Source organism: Phlebotomus papatasi, chromosome 2 (assembly GCF_024763615.1).
Source record: "Phlebotomus papatasi isolate M1 chromosome 2, Ppap_2.1, whole genome shotgun sequence".
Classification (NCBI taxonomy): domain Eukaryota; kingdom Metazoa; phylum Arthropoda; class Insecta; order Diptera; family Psychodidae; genus Phlebotomus; species Phlebotomus papatasi.
The window spans coordinates 44982080-45006641 of NC_077223.1; the positions used below are offsets into that span (position 1 = coordinate 44982080).

Below are 24562 nucleotides of genomic sequence, written 5' to 3' on the forward strand. Positions count from 1 at the left end.
AAAAATAAAAACAACACACACATTTTATAAGACACACACATTTAGAAAATGCGCACATTTTCCAATTTTGTCCCTTTTCTTTTCCTCAAAGACAAATCATCACACACACAAGACACTTATTCTCACACATTAAAAATGTTAGGAAGTATATATGAGATTAATGTTAAAGAGATCAAAAATGAAAAATTGATAGATATATTTCAGACCCCAGTACCTTGGTCTTTCCAAGACGGAATTGATCCTCAGCCAATTGCACATGATTCAAAATAATTTCAGATGCCTTTTCAGGTTTGCACGGTTCTTTGATTAATGATATGCACAGAATTTTGTATCTGTGTTAATATATCGGGAAGAAATGAAAGGGGTTAGAGATAATTAATTGTTTCATAGGTTTCAAGTAATGAATAGATTTTTTTAAAAAAAATAATAAGTGTATATTATAATTAATTAAAATAGAGAATATAGAAAATTTTTGTTTTTCCACCCAATCTTTTTGTACTTCAAAAGTTGTCCAAAATTTTTCTAAAGTACATCAGATTGGGATTGAGGTAGTAAAGTAGTTTTTAATAGAAAAACATATTTTTTTGAGATGTTCATTTTTGGTCCAATTTCATCTCTTTTTCTCTATCTCAAAAATAACGTGCATAAAAATAAGATATAAAAAAAATAGAGTTGCAGTAAAGATAAAACTCGGACAAGTTACAAAAAAAAACAAGTATCACATATTTCTGGCGAAAAAGGCAAGGGTAAAATGTAATAAAGAATTTTGAGAAGAAAAAAAAGGTAAGAATTTTTTTTAATTTTCGAAAGAGCCTGTAAGACCTCCAGTCAAAAAATGGTTTACAACAGACCCTCACAGAAAGTAATCCAATATCCGTATCAATTGTCTCCAATTGGTTTTTGTTTTGGTTGGTAGAAATTTGAAAAATAAATAAATAAATTTATATAGAATATAGCGCCATCGAAAGAGCAGTTCAGCAAGAACGGAACTTAAATAATGAATAAGGTTTTTCATGCCTTTGTATTGCCCAATCGGTAAAGATCAGGATCAAAACCAGTGCTGTCCAAAATGGCCGAAGCCGCCTTTTTCAGATCGGATGTGGCATCAACTTGTTTCGGATTAATGATTTTGTATCTGAACAGGGTTGAAGGATCAAGTTCAATTAAACATGAAAAAACAATTATTAAAAAAAGAAGATGACGATGAAAAAATATTAATCATAGTTCTGGTATGGTTTTTCTTTTGGGTTTTATGGGGTTTCGTTTTTTTCATACAAATAACACTATATAAAATATCATGTCCTCCTAAGGGTTTCTTGGGTAAAATGTACAAAAAATGGAGAATGTATAAGGTGGTCGGGAACATATTTCACATGATAAATACAATGTATAAAATTGAAATACAATAATACATTGTCAATAAATTCTTTCATGCCAAATGAAAGGGTAAATTGTGGAAAATGGTGTCAAAAAACAATACTCAATCTTTTCTCTCTGAGATCATCCTAACAACTCCAAATATAAAATGAAAAAAAGGTAAAGAAAAAACGTCAAGATGGAATGGATGTAATGTCTTTTCATTCTAATACAGGGAATGTATATATATAAATAAAAATAATTTGTGAAGTAGGTGAGATATCATAGGGAAATTATACAATCAATTGTCTACTCGTGCTTGGTTTTTCTGTTTAAAAAAAAATATTTCAAAGGTATTTTCAAAATTGAATTAAACACATTTCATATTCTTTTTGGGTGGATAAGGTTTTTGAGGTTATAAACTTTTATAGGGGTTGGTTTTTTTGTCTTTTAATTCACCCTTGTATGACCAATTCGATAGCTTTCTGGATCCAATTGAATTGATTCCAAGCATTTAGCAGCAGCAGTCTTTGGATCTTTTTCTGCGGTCATAATGGCCGGTGCCAGAATCATATAACTAAATAGTGATAAAAATTGTTTTTTAACATACTGTATTGTTCGTTTAGATGGATTTTTCTAACTGTAATATGGTATTATTTTGTGTGAAATGATATTTCTAAAAGAAAAAAAACTAAAAATGTGTAACCTAATTAAAATATTGGATTCAAATTAGTCTTTTGGTTAAAACTTTACTCGATATATCCTTATATCGTACGTCTATCGACATTATATAAAAAAAATTCTATCTGAATTAATCTGATAATCCAGCTTCTGATAGACCGACGACCTAGACCAGAACGCCAGCTTATTAGGGACACGGGGACCTAAGAGTCGCGACTTAAAGGGCTTAAACTAAAGGGAAGTAGGGCATCGTTGAATTGAAGAACTTTTGAAATATGACCTCTTTTTTCTTCAATTTAAAATAGAACTGACTCTTATCATAATTTAATTTAGCTTCTCATTGAGTTTTTGGAGCTAAATTATATCATGATAAAGTCCAGTTCCATTTAAAAACAAAAGAAAAAGCCCTATTTCAAAGGTGCCCTAATTGAAAAGTGATCCAGTCTTTTTTGAGAATTTGACGAAATATTCGGAAAAACTTGTGTCCTTTTTGAATGCGGATTTTTTTTGTAAATATTTCCGGGTTAATTTCAAGAGTTTTTCCAAGCATTTTTCTCCAAAATTGTCCATGTTATTCCACTTGGAAAATACATGAAATAATCTTTGAATATTTTCATTGATACATAGGGTAAGTGTACCAAATTCCGGCCAGCTTGCAATTCCGGCCACTTAACAACAACTACAACTATTCAACAAGTCTCTAAACAAGTATTCCATGACTTATTTCCGATAATTCTTCGACTAAAAATCTGAGGAAATTTACCCAAAAGAGCCGTGATCGTGTTTCATAGAATTTTTATCCTAAAGCTATAATTCACGCGAAGCAACACATTCTACTCTGAGTAATTGTATAATAAAAAAATTATTCCCTTATCCATTTTTATTCCGAAAATTATTCTCTGCACAGAGTAAGTGTGTCAAATTTCGGCATTATTTGCATGAAAGCGCCAAAGTCTCAAATTTTAAATGTAATATTTATATTACAAATTGATTTTTTGTATTACTTCTTCTTAAGGAATGTTGAACCTTGTAGACAGTTTATCGTCTTTTATTTTCTCTAAAATTATTCTTAATACATTTTAAAATTAATAAAAGTATAGACATAGCTTTGGTGGCCTATTTCTGCCACCTTCATTCTCATAGTTCTTTGCCGTTCCGGAATTCATCGAAAGCCTTTCGAATATGCAAAAATTAAAAATTCATGGAAATTAGAGGAACAAAAAAAGTGGCCGGAATTGCAAGCTAGCCGGAATTTGGTACACTTACCCTATGTATAATAATAATAATAATAATAATAATCTTTATTCATTCATAGGGCTTAGAGCCCTCTTTTACAATTCAATGTATCAATGTCAATCTTCAAAAATATTTCATTGGACAATTTTGGAGAAGAATGCTTTGATGAAAACCTCTCGAAATTAACCCGGAAATATTTACATAAAAATAATCCGCATTAAAAAGGGTACAAGTTTTCCGAAAATTCCGTCAAATTCTCAAAAAAGGAGAGGAATTATTCCGCGAAAATATCCACCAAGTGTAATGAACATTTAATAGAGGACTAAAGGATATTTTTGAGATCATTTTTAAAAATTCTTAAATTTCTGTGAAGCCTATGCTACTTTTTAAAGATAAAAAAGTGGACTTCTTTAAAAAAAATACCACTGATACAGACATCATGTCCCCAAAATTATTCATAATAAAAATTTTAAAGTAAATTTACATTACATATCGATCGTTAGACGTCAGGAAAAAATTAATAAAAAGATATTTTTTGAATCTATTAAACCGACAAATTTGAGCCCAAGTCAGAAAACTAATTCTTTAGGTTTCCAAGAAAACTTTCTTTTGAAAATATTAATTTTACATTCAATACTTTATGAAGAAATCCTTTAAGAAATTAAGGATATATTTCAATTCAGTTACAAATGCCTCCCGGGATCGTAAGTATTTAAAGAAAAGATATTTTATAAACAAGTATCTGAGATTCTTTACAATCTAATTTAATTTTCTGCTTCTAAATGATTCAATAAAAAAAGTTTTAAAAAATGGATCTACATCCGGGACTACACAGAAAAAAAAATGTTTTGTAAAAATGTTTGTGAATTGCTATGGAGGAGTTACGAAATACTCGTGAATCGTATAACCCACAAACAAGTTCGTAAAACTTTTGTACTTTTTTCACAAACATTGTTCGTAACATGATCATTTGACGAACATTTTTTGTACTTTTACAAACAATTGTTCGTAAATGTTCGTAAACACACAAAAAATGTTCGTAAAATTTTGTCATTTGTTCGTAAATGTTCGTAAATAGTTCGACAGGAAAACAAACATTTACGAACAAATGACAAAATTTTACGAACATTTTTTTGTGTGTTTACGAACATTTACGAACAAATGTTTGTAAAAGTACAAAAAATGCTCGTCAAGTGCTCGTGTTACGAACAATGTTTGTGAAAAAAGTACAAACTTTTACGAACTTGTTTGTGGGTTATACGATTCACGACCATTTCTTAACTCCCCCAAAGGAATTCACAAACATTTACGAACATTTTTACAAAATATTTTTTTCTGTGTATTTAACTATATTCAGGACCGTAAAAAAATATCTTATTTCAAACGCTTTTCACTATTTTTTTCTCTTTGAATTTAGATGCATTCCAACTTAATTTTATTTAGGGTATCTCAGTGGCGCAATGGGCAAGACGCTTGGTTCTTGGGCGGCGAGATCTCTGACTCGACTCTCGTTGTAAGTTCGAGTCCCGCCCGGTGCAAGCAACTGAATGTCGAGAAAAAGACATATTTTTCACTGTGATAACGCGTAATAAAATGCACCGCCTCTGGCCAAAAAACTTCAGGAGCACGGAAGAAGTATTCACTATGGAGAAGGTGTTCCTGAGCGATCTACGATCAGTAGATTCTTCCAACACGGGACACATTTTAATGATTACATTGTAATAGCAAATAAATTGTCTCGATACGATTAATAATATTAATTTTATTTAAAAAAAAGGGGTTCGTGGTGCAACTGGTAAGAGCGTTCGGCTCTTAGGCGGTGTGACCCCCGGCTCGACTGTCAAAGTTGTGAGTTCGAGTCCCGCCCGGTGCAAATGATTAAAGCGTCTGAAGGGACATATTTATCATATTCATTGTAAACCGAATAAAAATTTATAAACTGAACAATGTACAACATGGCAACAAAAGCCCGGTACCTCTAAATATAATAACTAATAATAATTTAAAAAAAAAGAATATACATAATTTCTAAATATTCAAACGAATTTAATAAAAATTTAAATAAATACTGTTGAATCCAGTGTTAGTGTATTTTTATAGATTCCTAAAATATGTAATGTATTCCCTATACCCCAAAAAAACAGCCTTACGGCGTTATCACACTTGCACATTAAAATTTTAATGTGATTTACATTAATTGTCGCTTGGGAGCGTCCAAATATGTTATTTGTGTCTTTGCGTCACTTAATATTTGGGGTTTTTTCTATTTATTGATAAAGAAGTGGACTTGGCCTGCAAAAATAAGTTTAAATTTACTTAAAGCATAAATATTTTTCACATTAAAAAATTAATGAGAAAATCGCATTAATTTTTCGCATTAATGCTATAAATCAATTTATAGCAAATATTGTGGGCCAAGTCTACCTTTTTATCAACAAAGTAGATCAAATTTTGAATATAAAATGATTCAAACACACAAATTACACATTTGGGCTCTCACCAGCGACAATTAATGTGAATTATATTAAAATTTTAATGTTCAAGTGTGATAACACAGAGAATATTCAATACTAATGAAAAGTATAAATGCAAGAGAATAATTTAAAGTTTAAATGGAAAAATTAAACTCACCGGAGCTTGAAGTCAGGGTACACCATCCTGTTGGGGAAACCTTTACGGCAAATACGGATACCTTCAAGCACACCGTTACAGGTGAGCTGATGCATCACCAAGTGAGAATCAATAACACCAGGCTGCTTCAACTCATTGGGAATAATGCAACGGACGAAGTGAGGCTGAGTGGAACGCAGTGTGGTCATCAGGTTGTTCAGCTGTTCCTTGTAGGAGGAAGATACAGTGGCGAAACCACCACCCTTCTTACCACGACCACCCTTGGCCTGTTCACCACCACCAGACTGTCCTGGATGGTCGGCAAAGATCTCAACCAACAATTTGTTGGATGACTTCTTCAACTGATCGACGACAGTGTCATTAAGTGGATCCTTATTCTTCTCAAGCCAGCCAGTGATATTGTATGGTACAACACCAGCATAATGGCCAATGGCAAAGTGAGCAGCCTGGCAGCCGGGCTTTGGTGGTTTGGGCTTCTGGAATGGTGCAGATTTGCCCAAGTGATTGGTGTTCAACTTCTCAGCGAAGGTCTGATCAGTGGCCTTCGGGAACATAGATTCTTCTTCCAGAATGGACAAGATACCCATAGGCTACACAAATATAAGAAAAATTGACAAGAAAAATACAGATTAGTCGTCCAGAAAAAATAAAGTTGATCTTCACGATTCTATGATGGATCTTCTTTTCCACGTTTTTTGGTCCTTCGAGCCAGATCTTTTCTGAAATTCCTTTTTTTTTAAAGATCAATCATAGAATTTATCACACAATTTCTAAATAGACCCACTTAAATAGAACATTGTTCCATTTAGAATGAATCGAGTATTTGACATTTCCAAAAAAATGAAAATGCAAATTGGGTAAATGTCCTAATTCAAAACCATTTCCAGACGCTTTAACTTTGACAGAAGATTCAACACATTAAGTTCATATTTTTTTCTGAAGAGAATCACATAAATTTGCTCCATGACTCTTCTAGAATGTTACTGTTAGTGAAAATTCTTTAGATATAATTTGAAAACCTCTTAAATACACGAAAAATACACGAGCGTAAAATGCTTCAATTGGAAACATATTAATCCAAATGGAGACAAGGGAAAGTTTCTAATTGGAGGCAAACAGCGTAAGTGAAACCGCGACGAAAGGCTTCCAAAATCTTGTTGAATTGCTCTAGAGTGCAGGATTTGTTCTTATTCCTGGTCTTTTCCCCATTCTCATCGAAAACAATAAGAAAATCTCTCCAAAAAATCATATTTCCGGGGTTTCCTACACTGAGAGAAATCCGAAAAAGTTAAAATAACATTCCGGAAATGTTAATTTTACCCTGCAGTATTGATCCGAAAACGGTGTAAATATTACCCTTTTTAGGTGTATTATGGGTTAAAGTTACCCTTCTTCCATGTTGATTTTACCCTTAAAAGGTGTAAAACTAACATTAAAAATGTTGATATATTTTTACACCCAAAAAGTGTTAAAGTTATGAGGAAAAAAAAGTTAATCGCCGCCTCTTTTTTTCTCAGTGTATTGAAGATACTTCAGAAAAACCCTTTTTGTTTACGAAATAGGTAATTATTTCATTTGAAAACTTCGCTACCATTAGCAATAAAGATTAGCACTTAATTTAACTTAATTTAGCCAGAAATATGACATAATTGTTAAACGAAATGAATAAACAACAATTACGTCATTGTGTTTTTCATTGGAAAACATGGTTGATCGATGAAAAATTCGACCGTGAAAAAGTACACTTTTAATTTTTCTGAGAAATTATCAAATTAAAATTTATGAATATGATTGGATTTTCCCTTTATTTGGAGCAAAATTAATTAAATAATGAAACTGTGATATAAAAAATATATAAATATAATAATTTAGTGTTGTATTTATCGCGAAAACAATGACGTTTCCATTTAGAGTAGCGAAAAATTTCCATTTGGAGTAGGTTTTGAATTAGCTTAATTTACCCTACTCTTGATCCACCCGCTAAACTGAACATCAACATTAAAGATGGAAAATGCTTCTTACCTGCAATTATACTTGGTTAGCGTGTTGAAGCAAATCTACTGAGTTATATTGTCATGTTTCTTGTTCTTTCTCTTTTTTGAAAATTTTCTAAAAAAATTAATGCACACACAGACACAAAGAATAAAATAATTATTTAACAAAAAAATTTGTGCAGAGGTAATATCCCTGAATTAAAAGGGCTACCTTTTCAATAAGTTCAATACACGATTGAAGATCCATTCCGAAATCAATGAAGGTCCATTCAATGCCTTCACGCTGGTACTCCTCTTGTTCAAGTACAAACATGTGGTGATTGAAGAATTGTTGCAACTTTTCATTTGTAAAATTGATGCAAAGTTGCTCAAAACCGTTGTACTGTGAGGGAGAAAATCAACACACAAAATAAAAGGGTTCTTTGCCTTTTTTTTCTTTTAAATCTAAATAACATATTCAAGCTTTAGAGTTAGTCAATATGTTTTTTTTCTGGTCTTGATAAATCAGTCTTTTGAGAGGGTAGGTCTTACATAATCAACGATTGTATATCAACGTCCTGCAATTTTCAACAATAATTCAGTGCCTCCAATTTCCTTTGGAAGTAACACTTTCGATCATTCATTTCCTGCAGATAATTGGCAGTATATAACTTTGAATAATAAAATAATAAACAGAAATAGAAAAAAAGTAACTTTCAAGTAACTTTAAAAAAATTGAATAGAATTCCCCTAACAAAGGACTTGTACCTTCTCAATAAGTTCAATACAAGCCAACAGATCCATTCCAAAATCAATGAAGGTCCACTGAATACCTTCAGTCTTGTACTCTTCTTGTTCAAGCACAAACATATGATGATTGAAAAATTGTTGGAGTTTCTCATTCGTAAAGTTGATGCAAAGTTGTTCAAAACCGTTGTACTACAACAAAAGATATAAAAGAAAACATCCAGGATAGGGACAAAAACAAATTTTAACATTGCAGGAATTGGAAGGTTCACCATCATAACTGAAGTGTAGAAGATATAACATAACTTTGGTTTCAAGGGTAAATCTGGCAAATCAACAATCAAGGTTGTTCATCACTTATCTTGCGTATTTCACAGCATCTAAAGACAGCGATAGAGCTTTGATATATGTATAACATTGAAAATAAAATTGTGAAGGTGAAAATATTAGGGTATAAGGGTTAGAGCTTAAAGCACCTTTTCAATTAAATCAATGCAAGCCAGCAGATCCATTCCGAAATCAATGAATTCCCAGTGGATACCCTCTTTAGCGTATGTTTCTTGCTCCAATACGAACATGTGGTGGTTGAAGAATTGTTGTAGTTTTTCATTTGTGAAATTGATGCAAAGTTGCTCAAAGCCGTTGTACTACAATTTGTTGTTTAGATATTAAACACAGAGTAAGATTAAAAGATTAGTTGATATGTTGATATACTTTTGTTGCTTATAAGCTTGCTAGTTAATCCCAAGATTTTTTTTTAAATAAACTTTATAGAAATTAGTACCAAGTTTAAGTTTACCATTAGTTTTCTAATCTTTGATTATACCTATTTGATTTACTATCTTTTTTTTGTTAACTGATTTGAATATTGTTGATATTGTTGTAGATAAAACAATGTTGATGAATATAAATTTCTTCGGATCAAACTTTTCTCTTTCAATTCTTTAAAAGTTATCACGCCATGTTATCATCAACGAAAGGATAAATATTGTCTTTCTCAACGAAATGTTGATTTTGCTGTAGTTCGTATCCATGGTTGATTTCGAATTTGAAACGAAAAATCCACGAAGTGAACCTACAAAACTTTTTTTTAAATCTCTCCCGTCAATTCTTCGTCATCCAAGGAATAGTAAGTCAATCGTAAAGTCCAAAAGTTGTTGTCGTTGTAGTCAAATATTATCAAATACTCACGTCGAAAATCTCAAAACCAGCAATATCCAGTACACCAATGAAGTGTTGACGCTTCTGCTGGGTGTCCAGAGTCTCGTTACACTTCTTGACCAGCCACTTGAAGAGACGATCGAAGATACCCTTGCAGAGGGCACCAATGGAGTTGGTGACTTGATCCTTGTTACGACCCTGGGTCACGAACTCGTTGCCGACCTTAATCTTGGGCTTCAGCAAGTTCTTGTACAAATCCTGTACATCACAACCCAACAACTTGGCTACACGTTCACCCTCTTCCATGCCATCAGCTTCAGCCTGTTCTTCGCGACCCCTCTGCTTGAACTTCATGCCACCCATGTGCATGACGGCAGCAGTGATCTTGTACACGTTGTCCTTCTCCTCTTGCGTGAAACCCAGCACATCGAAAGCTTGCTGTTGTTTTTTTTACCCACCCAAATGAATAAATTTGTTAAAATTCATCCCTTACAACCAAAACAACAATATTACAATGAACTTCAAAAAGGATTTTTGATACAAACATTAAAAAATCAACCATCAACAAAGCGTAAAAAATTTTCTACAATCTACTGTGTCACACAATAACCACAACACTACATCCAAGATCAAGATCAAAATCTAGATAATTTTGAGATGATTTAAAAACACCGTCTGCCTCCCATACTGTTCGTCAACTTTTCTTGAATTTTACACAGAAAAAGTATTTTGTAAAAATGTTCGTAAATGTTTGTGAATTTCTATGGAGAAGTTATGAAATGCTCGTCAATCGTATAACCCACAAACATTGTTCGTAACATGATCATTTGACAAGCATTTTTTTAATACTTTTACAAACATTTGTTCGTAAATGTTCGTAAACACCCAAAAAATATTCATAAAATTTTGTCATTTGTCTGTAAATGTTTGTTTTCCTGTCGAACATTTTACGAACATTTACAAACAAATGACAAAATTTTACGAATATTTTTTGTGTGTTTACGAACATTTACGAACAAATGTTTGTAAAAGTACAAAAAATGTTCGTCAAATGATTATGTTACGAACAATGTTTGTGAAAAAAGTACAAACTTGTTTATGGGTTATACGATTCACGAGCATTTCGTAAATCCTCCATAGGAATTCACAAACATTTACGAACATTTTTACAAAATATTTTTTTCTGTGCAGTGTTTAAGAACGGTCCTCACCGATCATACATAGTAGACCGGATCGATAAAGACCATCCATAAGTGCTAGAATTAAAGAAAAAGTTACGACCAGAAGGAGGGAAGTAAAGTCTTCCACGGAGGACAAAGTCACCCGTATCTACGATATTTTATATTTACAATTTTATTATTGAAGCTCCTATACGGGCTTTAGACATAAGCCTTAGCCATATGGCTTAACTTCCTTAGTTTCTAATCAGTAAAGATTTTTTTGAGATTGGATTAGTAAGGACAAATGATCAATTACATTCTGAAAAACCATTAAAATTAATTGCTATTTAGGATTTTGAGACCTTCAGGAATTGGGCTAAACTTCTAGTCTGAAGACCGCTTTATCAGACTGGAGGTTTAGCCCAGTTCCCGAAGGTCTCAAAAATCTAAATAACAAACAATTTTGTTGATTTTTCAAAAGCTAATGGATTATTTGTCCTTAATACTCAATTCTAAGCAACAATTTTCTCAAATATCTTGCCTGATAAGAAAATAGACGATTTCAGCCAGATGGCTAACCCTCAGGTCTGAACCCCGTATTACACTTTGTTTTCTTCAGAGAGAAAAGGCCGGACTTGGCCCACAAAAATTGCTTTAAGTAGATTCAGTGTAAAAGGAGTTATTCTGGAATTCTAAATTGAAATTTTGGGATTTCCTCACTGTTTCAGATAGGCAAAGAGAAAAAGAAAACCACGAAAAAGTACAAGCCCTACACTCAAGAGTACTTCTTCGTGACTTTTTTTTCTTTTGCTTATCTAAAACTGTGCATAATCCAAAAATTCTAATTTAAAATGTATTTCAAGACGTTACCTCATTGTATCCAAAATAGTAGAAATATTGTTTTTCATTGCATTAGCCAATTAATGATAATTAATCAATTAAAAACCATATCTGTGGAACTTGGAATGAGAAGGGAATATATCGATTATACTTGATATATTCCGTTTTCATTCTGAACTTCTAATTTATGTTTTTCAACAACTCTATTTGAAACAATTTTTGTGGGCCAAGTTCGGCTTTTTCTCCCTCAAAAAAAATCATAATTTAAGAGTTCAAAATATAATTATTGTTAATCACAATTTCAATAATCATCCGAGTTAAAAGAGTTTCGGATTTATTTCTCAATCTCAAAATTTTTATATTCTAGATCTAGATATTTTTTGGATTAAAATATTCAAAAAATGCAGAATTATCAAGATTTTTATTCAAGGGGCAAACAACTGACCAAAATTTCATGTCGTAGAATCAATATTCACAATTTTATATGAGATGAAGAAAATATTCGAATATTTCCCTAAATATTCGCAATATTCGCAATAATCAGGAAATATTCGTGATATTTGCAATATTCAGAGATTATTCGCGATATTCGCAATATTCAGGAAATATTCGCGATATTCGCAGTATTCAGGGATTATTCGCGATATTCGCAATATTCAGGAATTATTGGCGATATTCGCAATATTCATGAAAAATGCCAATATTCGCGATATTCACGTTGGTAGATGTTCTAGACTCGCGAGTTGTTTCCCCCTTGTTTTTATTAGATCCTTGATCTTAGAATTCAAATAAAATTATTAGGTATTCTTTTTTTTTGGAAATGTTAGTTGAATATTTTAAGCTTGTAATATTTATAATTTTTTTTTCTATTACCAATATTGTGTGTAATTCTTTTTCAAAAAAGATCTTTACACAAAGTTTTACAAATTTTTCGGGATAAATAAAATATTCGGATCATATGGAGGAAAAAATCTTTATACTCATTCCTGAATTTAACAAGTGCAACAAAAAAAATTTGAAATGAAAGATATCCCAGAGACTTTTATCTGGAATCTTCACGTATTTACGCGTAAATAGCATAATTAACTTTTTTATTTTCAAATAAATATGATCACTAAAATTTGGACAACTACTTGGAATTCAACATACACTAAATATATTTTCCGTGGATAAAACAAATACCAGTAAATGCTTTTATATATTTTTTCTGGTGTTGCAAAGTACATTTTTCAATAAACATGGGGAAAAATTAAATTGGGTCTACTGGGTGATTTTATTTTTTGGATTTGTTTTTTTTTCTAAGTTCATTCCCAGCACTTACATCAGTGAGTTGATTTTCCTCACCGTCGTCCATGTTGGGAATTGTAATTTTTCCCTGGGACACGTTATAGTAATCGTAAATGTTGTCCGAAAGTAAACATTTACCTTTATAGTGTTTTTTTTGCGCATTTTAGAAATATTTTGAAAAAAAAGAAAGAAAAAAATTGTTTAATACAACTTAAATTTACAGAAAAAAAATCAAATTTTGTCTTGTTAAAAAATATTTCCGCCGTGAAAATGCAAATTCTATTTACAAAAAAAAATTATAAGACGTGAACATCATCATTTCCCAGTGAGAAACAAACTCATAGCCAGGAGCGAATTTATTCTGTACATTTTGATAATGTTTTTAATTTTGTAAAATTCCTTTATTTTACACTAATGGCTACCAATTTTTATTTTTTTATATTTTAAATTATATTTTTTTGCATCCGCTCCCAACTTTGTGTATAAAACAAATTTTAGAAAAAAAGTGAAATATAAATAAAATCACTGTTGGAATTCACTTACATCCGTTTCATCAAACATTTCTTCATCATTTATCCCTGGGATGCGTGTTTTGCCAAAACAAATTAGTGGATAGTCACTTATCCGTTGAGTGAGAAGCGTTTTTTCTAACATCATAAAAATTATTTGCAAATTTCTCTTGTTGAATCATTATCAAAATGTTACATGGTAAATAATCTCCTGGTTGTAAATATGTCCATTAGGATAATATCATAGGAAAACCCAGATATTTTGTATTTGCATAAAACCCTTTATAAATAAAATTCTCTTCAGCTTATTAATAACCCTTTTGCGATAGAATCACTTTAACATCAATTTTTGTTAATTCAGATTTTAGTATTAGAGACAGCAAGAAAAAAAAAGAAAAATTTGGTATCATGTTAACAATTTGTAGTAGTAACAATTGTGGATACGTAAAGAGCCAATTCTTACGTCGGTAACAAGCATTTCTTCATTGTCATCAACACTTGGGATGGTAGTTTTCCCTTGAGAGACTATATGATAGTCGTAAATGTCGTTTGACAAACAACACAATGCTAGGAGAAGTAAATAAATGTTGTTAATTTTCTAATATCACCATTAATGGTAAGGTATAAGTTCATAGTTTTTTTTCCCATAACCATTAATAGTTTTTGTTAATAATGTCTATCTTAAAAAAACTACATATAGTAATTAAAAATCTAATCTGTACCCTGTAAAATTGAGACAGATCAGGAAAGATTTATTTAAAAATTAATTTTGGTTATTGGACTCTACTTAGGGCTTGGTCATAGATGGGTAATTAACCAATAAAATTGAAGTATATTAAGACCATAATCAATATATTTCTCATAATATATGATATATGGTAAACCCGAGATAATTCGGGGTTTGGTTGTCTTCTCAGAAACCTTCAAATTACATAGAAATTTCATTTTGTTTTTTCAATGGTATTCCTTTTTTATCCCCATTTTGAAGTATAATCTTCCATCTTGTCCGGCGCATTTGTGATCCATACCAGGTAATACAATGGAATCAGCAAATAACACAAGGTTGTGTCAAGAGGAGGATAAGCCAAGGGGGATATCAAAAGTTAAAACTCAAAAAAAACAAGTATTTGGTTCAATTGTAAAAAAAAAAATTAGAAAGGGGGTCAAGAGTTCTGTGACCGCAATCTGTTCTTACGTCGGTCGCTACGCATTCTTCGCCATCATCCACATTTGGAATCGTAGTCTTGCCTTGAGACACGACATGGTAATCGTAAATGTCATTAGAGAGGAGACACATGGCTAAATAGGGGAAAAATCACAAGTCAATCTTACATATTCCAACTAAGTTAAACGTTCTTAAGGGTAGGGATATTAAACAAAAATCATGGGAACTGTGGATGAATAAAAACAATGGAAAAAAAATATCAAGATGCAATTAATACATGGAGATCATCTATCAGAAATTTCGCGTGTCCACCATCGTCCTAAAACCCTCCACTGAGAGATATCCGAAAAAGTTAAAATAACATTCCAGATTGATCCAAAATCGGCGTAAATATTACCCTTTTTAGGTGTATTACGGGTTAAATGTACCCTTTTTTCATGTTAATTTTACCCTTAAAAAGGTGTAAAATTAACATTAAAAAATGTTGATATATTTTTACACCTAAAAAGTGTTAAAGTTCTGAGGAAAAAATGTTAATCGCACCCTCTTTTTTCTCAGTGTCTCCTTAATTTGCACAAATCCCTGAATATCACACTTTTCGTCTTTTTCTTTGAGTCTTTAACGATTTTTTTAATATATTTTACTCTTTCACTTTTTTTTTTTAATACCTTTAAGCCCATCGACGGCTCCAGACATCATTTGGTAGAAAATGTGGTAGGACCGTTCGAGAGCTTGCTGAGAAATGACACGAGCTTTCTCCAACAGATCTGTAAGATTTTCAATATTTGGATATTCAATGAGACCTTCTGAAAAAGAAGAGACATCAAGTAAACTTACAAGTCTCGATATCAGCACCAGCCAGTTTTCCAGTTGGACCGAAGTGGATACGGATGAATTTACCCTGGGTAGTAGAGGATCAACATTTTAGTACTAACGGTTTATTTGGAATAAACTTAATTTCGTCTTGATACGGAAATTTTCCCAGTATAGACGCACAAAATATACCTGTGCATTTTTTTGCGTGACACCGCCAAATTATAGGCTCTAACATTCATACATAAGGACAAAACTAACAGAGTGCATCGCTCGCATACTTTCGGTGTTCTCAGCAGATATCAAGATCAACCCATCAAATATCAAGTTCATTTTTTTAATTTTTTACTCAATCAAAGATTTCGTTGTAATCAGTAAAGTATTTTGCGTTTTTTTTTCCTGTAAAGCTTGTCGTCTAAAATGCATGATGAAATTTACTGGCAATCCCAATTCAAATTTTGTACTACCCGGTTCAACCAATATAATAATAACCATCTAAACAATTAATAATTTTTCAACTTCTATATCTACATGCTCAGGGAGTTTTCCAATTCTGTGGTTTCTGCTAATCATCAATATTGTAAAAATAATTGACAATATGATTTATTTCCTGCTCTCTTCATAACGATATTTTTTTGGGGATTTTGCTATATGACTTATCCAAGAAATCACATTCCAGAAAATATTCTTCATGAAGAGAATCAGTGTCTCCTTGCTAACACTGATTCTGTGGCAATGAATGTTTCTATGACAATATTCTAAAAACCATCATTATTAAAATGAGACTAACGTATTAACCAAAAATTCACACAGAAATTATAATATTATATCGATATTTAATAAAATCTGCACAAAATCCGAATAAAAACGATCTAAATTGCTAAACGTTTCGTTCGAAAACTGTGTGGATTTTACATTCAATTTTAACCGTTGTGTGCTGAAACTGTGCGGTCTTTATTTGGAATTTTAACATTTTCGTGTTGAAGCTATGAGTGTATTAGATACACGTTCACAATCATTTTAAGCTTAAGTTGTGCCGGATTCGAATATAATACTAACCGTTTTATAAGAAATTATTAATAAGTATTTTTTTTAGATTCTAAAAATTGATTGATCAAGTCATACTAATTCCAAATTTGCGGAAAAATTGGATTTTTAGGTCTCATTGTTTTACATTTTTACTAACAATATAAATTTTGGTTCTGTTATACGTTAAAGGTAAAAAAATCAGCATGTTGACGATTTAATACAGACAACATTCTGAAATACCTATCTGTGGAAGAAGAACGATTAATTAGAAAATAGTAACATTATTTTACCACAGAGAGTATGTTTTATGTGTACAAATTCGTTGACTTACTTCACATCAATAGGTATTCATAACAAAATTTTGTTTATGGCTTTCAAAAGAATGTTTTGTTGATATTCCTCGTAAGCAATATCAATATTGATATTGCTTACAGGAAATGTTTAAAAGATTCAAAAATTTTCAATTTTACTTTTTTACATTTTACATATTTTTTACATTTTTACATATGTTTCACATGTAAAATGTAAAAAATATTTTTTACTATGTAAAGGCACAACCCTGGTTCTCAGACTGAATAAAAATTACTTTACAAAAGCTTAGATAGATTCTGAGGCCCTGCACTAGCCAACCCCGCCGGACTGGCCCGCCCAGTCATTGAAATTCCGGACACCGGACTGATTGATCAGTAAAAAAATCAAATTTTATCGGTACCCAATTTAGGACTTTATGCTGAGCCATATCCCTTCAGTTCAGTAAAATTTTATAAAAACAAAATATTCATCCTTTTCTTACTTAAATGCTTTGGATATACCTGTTTCAGTCTTTCAATAGACTGTAGGAGTGAAATATAGACTTGTAAAATAGTCTTGGTCGTTTTCTGATCTTGAAAACGATCTTGAAGCCTTATAAACATTATCATGTAGGTTTGGGTAAAAGTAAAATATAGAGTTTGTCCCACTGCAAGCATATTATCTGACATTTTGTATAAGGTAAAATGGGGTAATTTGGAACCATTTGCAATTTGAAATTCTGAGATTTCGAAGATATCGAGATCACGAAGATAAACCTGTTCCAGGCCAAATTAACCAATTAACCAGGCCAAATTAACCAATTTAATTGCTTGACTGTTTTGTTTTTGATCTTTTTTATAAGAATATCGGGTTTTAAATAATAAATGAAATAAAAACTGAGCATTTTCTGAGAGGGAGCCGTAGGAAAAAATTGATACAAATCATTACTTTGTTCTTTCACGAGCTTCCAAAAAGCAAAAGAACTTTCTAAATATCGCATTTTATAAGAAATTTACCGCTCTAGAACTTTTCCAAAAATCATCTTCTTCAATCGCAAAAAGAAATACCTTTTCGAGCAATTTTCTAATTTTTTTTTGTAGAAGTTTTCAAAAATCTTGGTTTTCGTAAATGTACGAAAACTAAGATTCTATCCTCTACAACTTGGTTCCAGATCTTTTTTCATCTATCTTAACAAGATAAGTACTTTGCAAGAAATTTTCTAGAAGCCACTATTGGCAAGAAATCTCTTGCTAGATGAGAGAAACAGAAAAGGCAAACTGGAGACAGTTGCACAGAAAACATTGTTACACAGAAAGATCATTTTTATTAAAATGAGTTTCTGAAGAGAATATTATCTAGCGGAATATAGCGGATCAAAATGAATCTGGAAACACCAAGAAAGGGATAGATTTTGGAAAATAAGTTGATCAGATTCGATATTTTCTATGCTAATAATATTTTAAACATTTTTTTATATTCCATATTCAGATCTCTTAACTCTTTCGCGTCATTAGGGTCATATATGACCCGGGGAAAAAAACAATTTCTTTTGACTATTTACATTAATTGAAATCTATCGGTTTGTGCACGACATCATAATAGAAGGATGTAAGATTCTTGGCTAATTTTCTCAAGACTCCAGATATTCAGGAAAAGAAAATATTTGAGATCAAAAATCACTAATTTCGAACTTTGTGAAATGACTTTTCTTTTACAACATTTTTTATATTCATTTATTTTTTTCAGCAAAAAGTTCTTTAGAAACACAAAATAGAATATCCAAAGATTGTATATTGCATATTTTGATATAATAAACTACTCTCAATTTTCCAGAAAAGCGTGTAGAATTTTCCGGGTCATATATGACCCTATAGTCCCCAAGGGTAACAGTGTTTTCGTCCCAAACCTATAGCGAAATGTAGTTGGGACATTGTTTTTTTGTGTGAAATGTAGGTGGGACATCTTGCTCCTGGACATTTCATCTTATATCTGATGAATTATAACATATTTTGCAATATTTTAGATTATTCTGCAAGCGTCTCATATTGTGCAATTGTATTGTGTGTGAATAAATATGTGGATAAGTTTATTTTTGCCAAATGCCACTCAAAATATTGTGACAGTGACAGTTCAAGGGATTACCAGGAAGATTCCTTGAACACCAGGAGTACAGTGTTCATCAAGACAATCCAGTTTGCCATGGTTTTGGCCAAATTAGTAACTTCAAGCAAAAAAAAACTCTTAAAAAGCCCGTGATATAGATTTTGAAAATGGTAAATACACTTCCCTTGAGGACAACAGGGTCATATATGACCCGGGGTTTTTCCGAGTTTTCACGCAATGGAAAATTTTTTTCCTCTCTGAACTATTATATTTGATCATAAATCATTAAGAAAAACTCAATTTTGCATGAATTCATCTGCTGAATAGAAGTGGGACGCGAAAGAGTTAAATCTTGAACGTTTCAGCGGTTTCATGAAGGTTATAGTAAAAAATTTAAGCCTCGATATCTTATATCTTGGAAGACACGAACTTTTAAATTCCTGACTTGTTACTTTTTACCCCAGGTTCCTCTCATATTTACGTATATTTCAATATTTTATTGCTTTTGATTTCTGAAACCTTGAATATTTTTGTAAAAGTATTTTTTTATCCCGGAAATTCGTATTTTTACCTCTATTTAAAAATCGAAGAAGTTTAAATAGTTAATTATTCTTTATAACTTTCCTATAGGGTAAAGTGTATAATTTGGAATTAGTTTTACAAGTTGGACAATTCGCCCGTACAAGTTGGACATGGCTTTTTTCTTGATAAATACAGTACAAAATTTGTTTTAAAACACAAGGAACCAAATTATAAAATTAAAGCATTAAAAATTTACAAATAAAAATGAAGTAATAAATTTATCAAGACAAAAAGCCCTGTCCAAATTGTACCATTGTCCAACTTGTACCACTGTCCAACTTATCCCACTTTACCCTAATCCTATTCTACAAGAAAGTCCTGGAATATTTGCCTTTTGGACTTTTTTCAGAAGAACAATCCCAACAATCATTTTAAATAGGAAATATAACGAATATCGAGCTGATCCTTGACACCACATCACTGAATTGTACGCCTAATAGGCATTAAGTAGCATTAGTTGTAATAAATAAAACTTAATTTAAAATAAACGAAAAAGGTCATTTTCATTGACCTTATGACTTGATAATTGTATCAAATCTTGTAGTTTGCAATTTGACCTTCATAGTTATAGTTCAAAATTATTGAAACCTTGGATACTAATAAACTTGATCTACTAAAATCTCAACAAGACCTTGATCTCACTGAGAAAATTTCACCCAAGACCAATATCAATTTTTGGATACTTACGAAACGGGAAGAGTTGTCATTACGCACAGTTTTGGCGTTACCGAAAGCTTCAAGGACGGGATTGGTCTGCACGACCTGATCTTCAAGATTGCCCTTTTTGCTGGTAGGATCATCCTTCTTGCCAGAAGCACCGACAGTGGCGAAGTAGGCAATTACCTTCTTCGTGTTTTCTGTCTTTCCAGCACCAGATTCACCGGTAATCAACATAGACTGATTCTGGTGGTTCGTCAACATGTCCACGTAGGCACCGTCAGAGATGGCAAAAATATGGGGTGGCACCTCATTACGACGCTTACCACGGTACATCTTAGCGCAACGCAATGTGTACACGGGGAAACGCTTGTAAGGATTGATAGCGACGCAGAAAAGACCGGAGTAGGTCTGCAATTACATCAAAGTACAATTAGCAAATTTTTTCTCCTCAAAATTTAATTTTGATCTTGCAGAAAAAAATCACAGAAAATTCAACAAGTTTCTTCATCGACATAAATGCAATTGTCCTCTCTCTGCATTTAATTGACGATCAGTCTTTTTTTCGATAAAATTTTGAGGCAATATTTTTTTTTCTCTAAACTACATTGCGAAATTATTATTTACGATCAGACGACAAGAGTAATCTCTGTCGCGTGATTTTTTTTATATATAAAATGCAACACAAAATCAATCCATCCTGGTGGCAGTTTTTTTGGCCAGTTCTCCATGATGATGGCTTTATAATCTCATTCACTGGATGCTGTTCAGTATCTGTTTTTTTTTAATGTTTTTTTTTTCTTGCTCTTTCCGTGACGCTTTTGCGAATGTCTACCAACCGCAAAGCGCGTAAGAAGGCAATTTTGTTTAATGCAACTATCACAAAACACAAAAAGGACCTCCGTGAGTCGGTATCACAGGTTCTGTAGCTTTAGGATTTTATGTTACGTAAGCTAGGCTCGGTTAAAGATTATTTTTTAAAGACAATTAGCTGGATTTAAACATTGGATAAAAAGGATAAAGTTTAATTTTGATTTGGAGGTGATTATTTTGGATTAGTCAAAAAGCCAGCAAGCATATTAAAACGCAATCTGGGTTAAATAAATTTAACCAGATTTTTTTTTGTTCTTTTTTGATTAAAGGATAGGACAAAAAGGGTAATTTTAGTTGGGTGGTTTGAGCTTGAAAACTGTTGTCCTTCTGTATTGGTTTTTCCCGATTTTCATTGTTCGGAGGACGCTTGGTGTTAGAGACAAGATCTCTCATCAATATTTCCATCATGTGGTCATTCGCAAATACCAATTAAAATCGCGTCACTTACGTAGATAAGCTGATTGTAGTATCTCTGCTTCAAGTTATGAAGCACAGAGGCATCATTAAGATATGTCAAATTGGACATATCCTCGGCCTTTTCATACTTAGGTGGATTGACTTGTTGGAGTTGATCTTTCTTGAAATCTTTTGTCTGATGATTCGCGCGCAGAGAGGAGGGAGTTGGCGGTAGTGGTGGTGGAGAGAGAGAGAAAAAAGGACACCTTATTAGTGATGTAAGAAAATGATACTCACATAGATCAATTTGTAGTAGTAACGCTGCTTCAAATTATGAAGCACAGATGCTTCATTGAGATAGGTAAGGTCAGCCATATCTTCAACTTTCTCGAATTTAGGTGGGTTGACTTGAGATAATTGATCTTTCTTGAAGTTTTTCTCCTTTTTGCAAATGAAACACGCACACAATAACATACACCAAAAGAAAATTCACTTAAAAGGTTGTCATGACCATATGCCAATTGTTGATAATTTTGTTCCATTTACATAATATTATTTTATATTATTTAAAAAAAAACCTAAGGGTCATGGAATCCAAAAAGGGATGAACCTTTTTAGATGTGCCATTTCCCAAAACCAAAAATAAATAAATATCCAATTGGGAATGAATTTTGTTTCAGGAGAGATGGATTTTCTTTAGGGGGGGTAGGTTTTGTAAGGATATCTTTGGAAATTTTGTCATAGGGTCTCGAATGAATTACCTCTCCACCGGGCAAGCCCACGGTGACCAAGTCACCCTTGGTAGCCTTAATCTCACCCAAGAGATAACCGTCCTTCTCATCGGGCACCCAGCAATTTTTCTTCGAATCGTAGGGTTTCGTCTGATCGATACGCTTTTGTTCGAGTGATACGAACAAGTATGGGGTTGGATCGGGATCCTCACCTTCCTGTTTCACAACCTTCGGCATGTTGACGGTTTATGAGACTTTGTCTTCAACAAGAGAGAGAAACGAGGGGCTTTTTAGAGACACGTGACCGAAAATCAGCCCTGAAGCTTCGCTATAAAATTAAAATAAAAAAAAAGAAAAACCTAACGTTAAATTTTCCATCATGATCTCTCTCAATTTTGATTTCATAACATCTTGTTTTTCGACTTTCAAGCCAAGTCTTGAGAGAGTGAGAGATTAAGTGGGTGAAAATCTCTGTAAATATCCTTATTTTTCTTTTAAACAAAAAAAAAAGCTCTCATTCATAAAATCCATCGTTGGTGTTGTGGTTCACAAGGCAAATTGTTGTGTAATCACATTCGCAATTCTCGCAATCGCCCAAAGTGGGCACACGTCGAGATGTCGACAGTTTTGATCAAGAATGCGAAAAGATCGAGCGTCAGCATCCAAAAAGTCTCTCTCTCAATGTATCTAAAAATATCCATTTTGGTAGTCAGAGAGGGTGAGGAGATGAAGAAAAAAAATTTTAAACACCATTTCGAAACTGTTTCAGGGTTTTTCACACTATTTCTTCGACGTTCCTTATTTTCTCCCCGCAGCACATATTACAATTCCTGCGCGCGCGCATCTTGTGAAAAATTTTAAAATAAATTCTCTAATCCTCTATATTTGCTATATAACACTCTCGAGGAACTCTTTTTTTTTTAATTTTCTTCAGAGCATAGTGGGATGGCCTCTAAAAATAACCATTTTTCTCTTCAAATATCATACAACCGGCAGTATGTTGAAACATGCTATTTTGATGGATATTTAGGCAATTGACGCGAATTTTCTCTAGTTTTCTCTCAATAATCTTTTCATAATTTGCAAATTTCATATCTATTTTTTCCCGCAATCATCAAAATCAAAATATAAAAGATCAATCTCCTTTTACGGAAATTTTGTTTCAACATTTGCAATCTTTGACCATTTTCATGAAAATACTTCTATTCATCCATTAATTTCCTCATTCTCTCCCCCTTCATCTGACGATGTTGAAGCACAAAGTTCTATCACTTGGATTTTAACATTAAAGTGCGATTCTATTTCGAGATGTAATCTATTTGCGTAACTCAGCTCACTACAAATATGTTCAGCATTTATGGACCTGCAAATGGTTTTTCAGTTCAAAATGGAATTTGATCGCTTTTATTGCAAAAAAAAACAAAAAGGAAAAAATATTCACGCTCAAAATTTAAATACGCAAAATCCGCATCACAATTTCTGTGATATCTATCAAACGAAAAATTTATACATATTGTCTCATTAAGATTGTGCAAAAATTCTTTAGAGTCTTTTCTAAGGCATTCGCCAACACTTTCACCACTTGTAATAAGTTCATTGAATTTCAGAAGGATCCTGACAGGTGTTGAAGAATTTGTTATATTTCTGCAAAAATGCACCAATTTGCACGAATTATGCACATATTTGAAATCCAGAATCATTGATCATTCTATCAAAATATAATCCAAACTGATGCTGCTCAATCAGGATGATGTATTCCTCGTTTTTTTTTATTCATTCAGCACAACTTTACACCACTTTATCCTTTTTCAATTTAATCCTCTTGTTATGGTTGGCCTTTTTTATCAATGTGACTTATCACCATTTGATTCTTCACAAAAGTCTTTCAAAGAGATGCCCCATTAGGGTTGTACAGTATCCTTTTTTATTGATCTCCATCCATTTGCCTTTCCTTTTTTCCACAACAACAACAACAAAAATCCTGTCGTCCTTACAATAATCCAGATATCCAGGGGAATTCACCACACAAAATTTTCACAAATAATTTTCACAATCAAAAAAAAAATTATTAAAATAAAATCACAAATCTGTAAAACCTCTCATATAATAATCTCTCTCTCAATTGGCTTTGAAGATCTCTTTTGTACAAGACTGTATATTTTCATGAAAAATAATCCCTACACTTACGCGTTCGAAAGCCGTTCTGAACAGAGAAAACGGAAAAGTCGCTTTTTATACGTAGCAATTTGATACCAGTCGGATAAACGAAATTGGCACCAATCGGATCGTCCGACACTCATGCCCGGGCTTGGCTCCCTTTTTAGTACACACTAAAATATGA

General features: G+C 32.4%; 1 protein-coding gene across 46 annotated transcripts in view; it reads right to left on the bottom strand.

Moving 5' to 3' along the window:
- The window catches only part of LOC129801226 (myosin heavy chain, muscle), a 92533-nt gene that overhangs the window by 24401 nt on the left and 43570 nt on the right, over positions 1 to 24562 (bottom strand). For 3 of the 46 annotated variants that reach the window (XM_055846062.1, XM_055846111.1, XM_055846110.1), the window contains exons 1-11: positions 24409 to 24426; positions 22252 to 22549; positions 21543 to 21686; positions 20252 to 20632; positions 15584 to 15647; positions 15415 to 15513; positions 13107 to 13210; positions 9816 to 10223; positions 9101 to 9271; positions 5905 to 6494; positions 1816 to 1933 (exon numbers count right to left, since the gene is read on the bottom strand). In XM_055846062.1, coding sequence (XP_055702037.1) covers positions 1816 to 1933; positions 5905 to 6494; positions 9101 to 9271; positions 9816 to 10223; positions 13107 to 13210; positions 15415 to 15513; positions 15584 to 15647; positions 20252 to 20632; positions 21543 to 21686; positions 22252 to 22458 — 2286 coding nt within the window. In that variant the 5' untranslated portion in view covers positions 22459 to 22549; positions 24409 to 24426. Of the gene's footprint in view, positions 1 to 214; positions 333 to 1017; positions 1136 to 1815; positions 1934 to 5904; positions 6495 to 8109; positions 8281 to 8645; positions 8817 to 9100; positions 9272 to 9815; positions 10224 to 13106; positions 13211 to 14044; positions 14149 to 14776; positions 14881 to 15414; positions 15514 to 15583; positions 15648 to 20251; positions 20633 to 21542; positions 21687 to 21787; positions 21932 to 22251; positions 22550 to 24215; positions 24364 to 24402; positions 24552 to 24562 lie in introns of those variants that run through there. The other 43 variants (XM_055846066.1, XM_055846064.1, XM_055846076.1 and 40 more) reach the window with 37 other exon arrangements.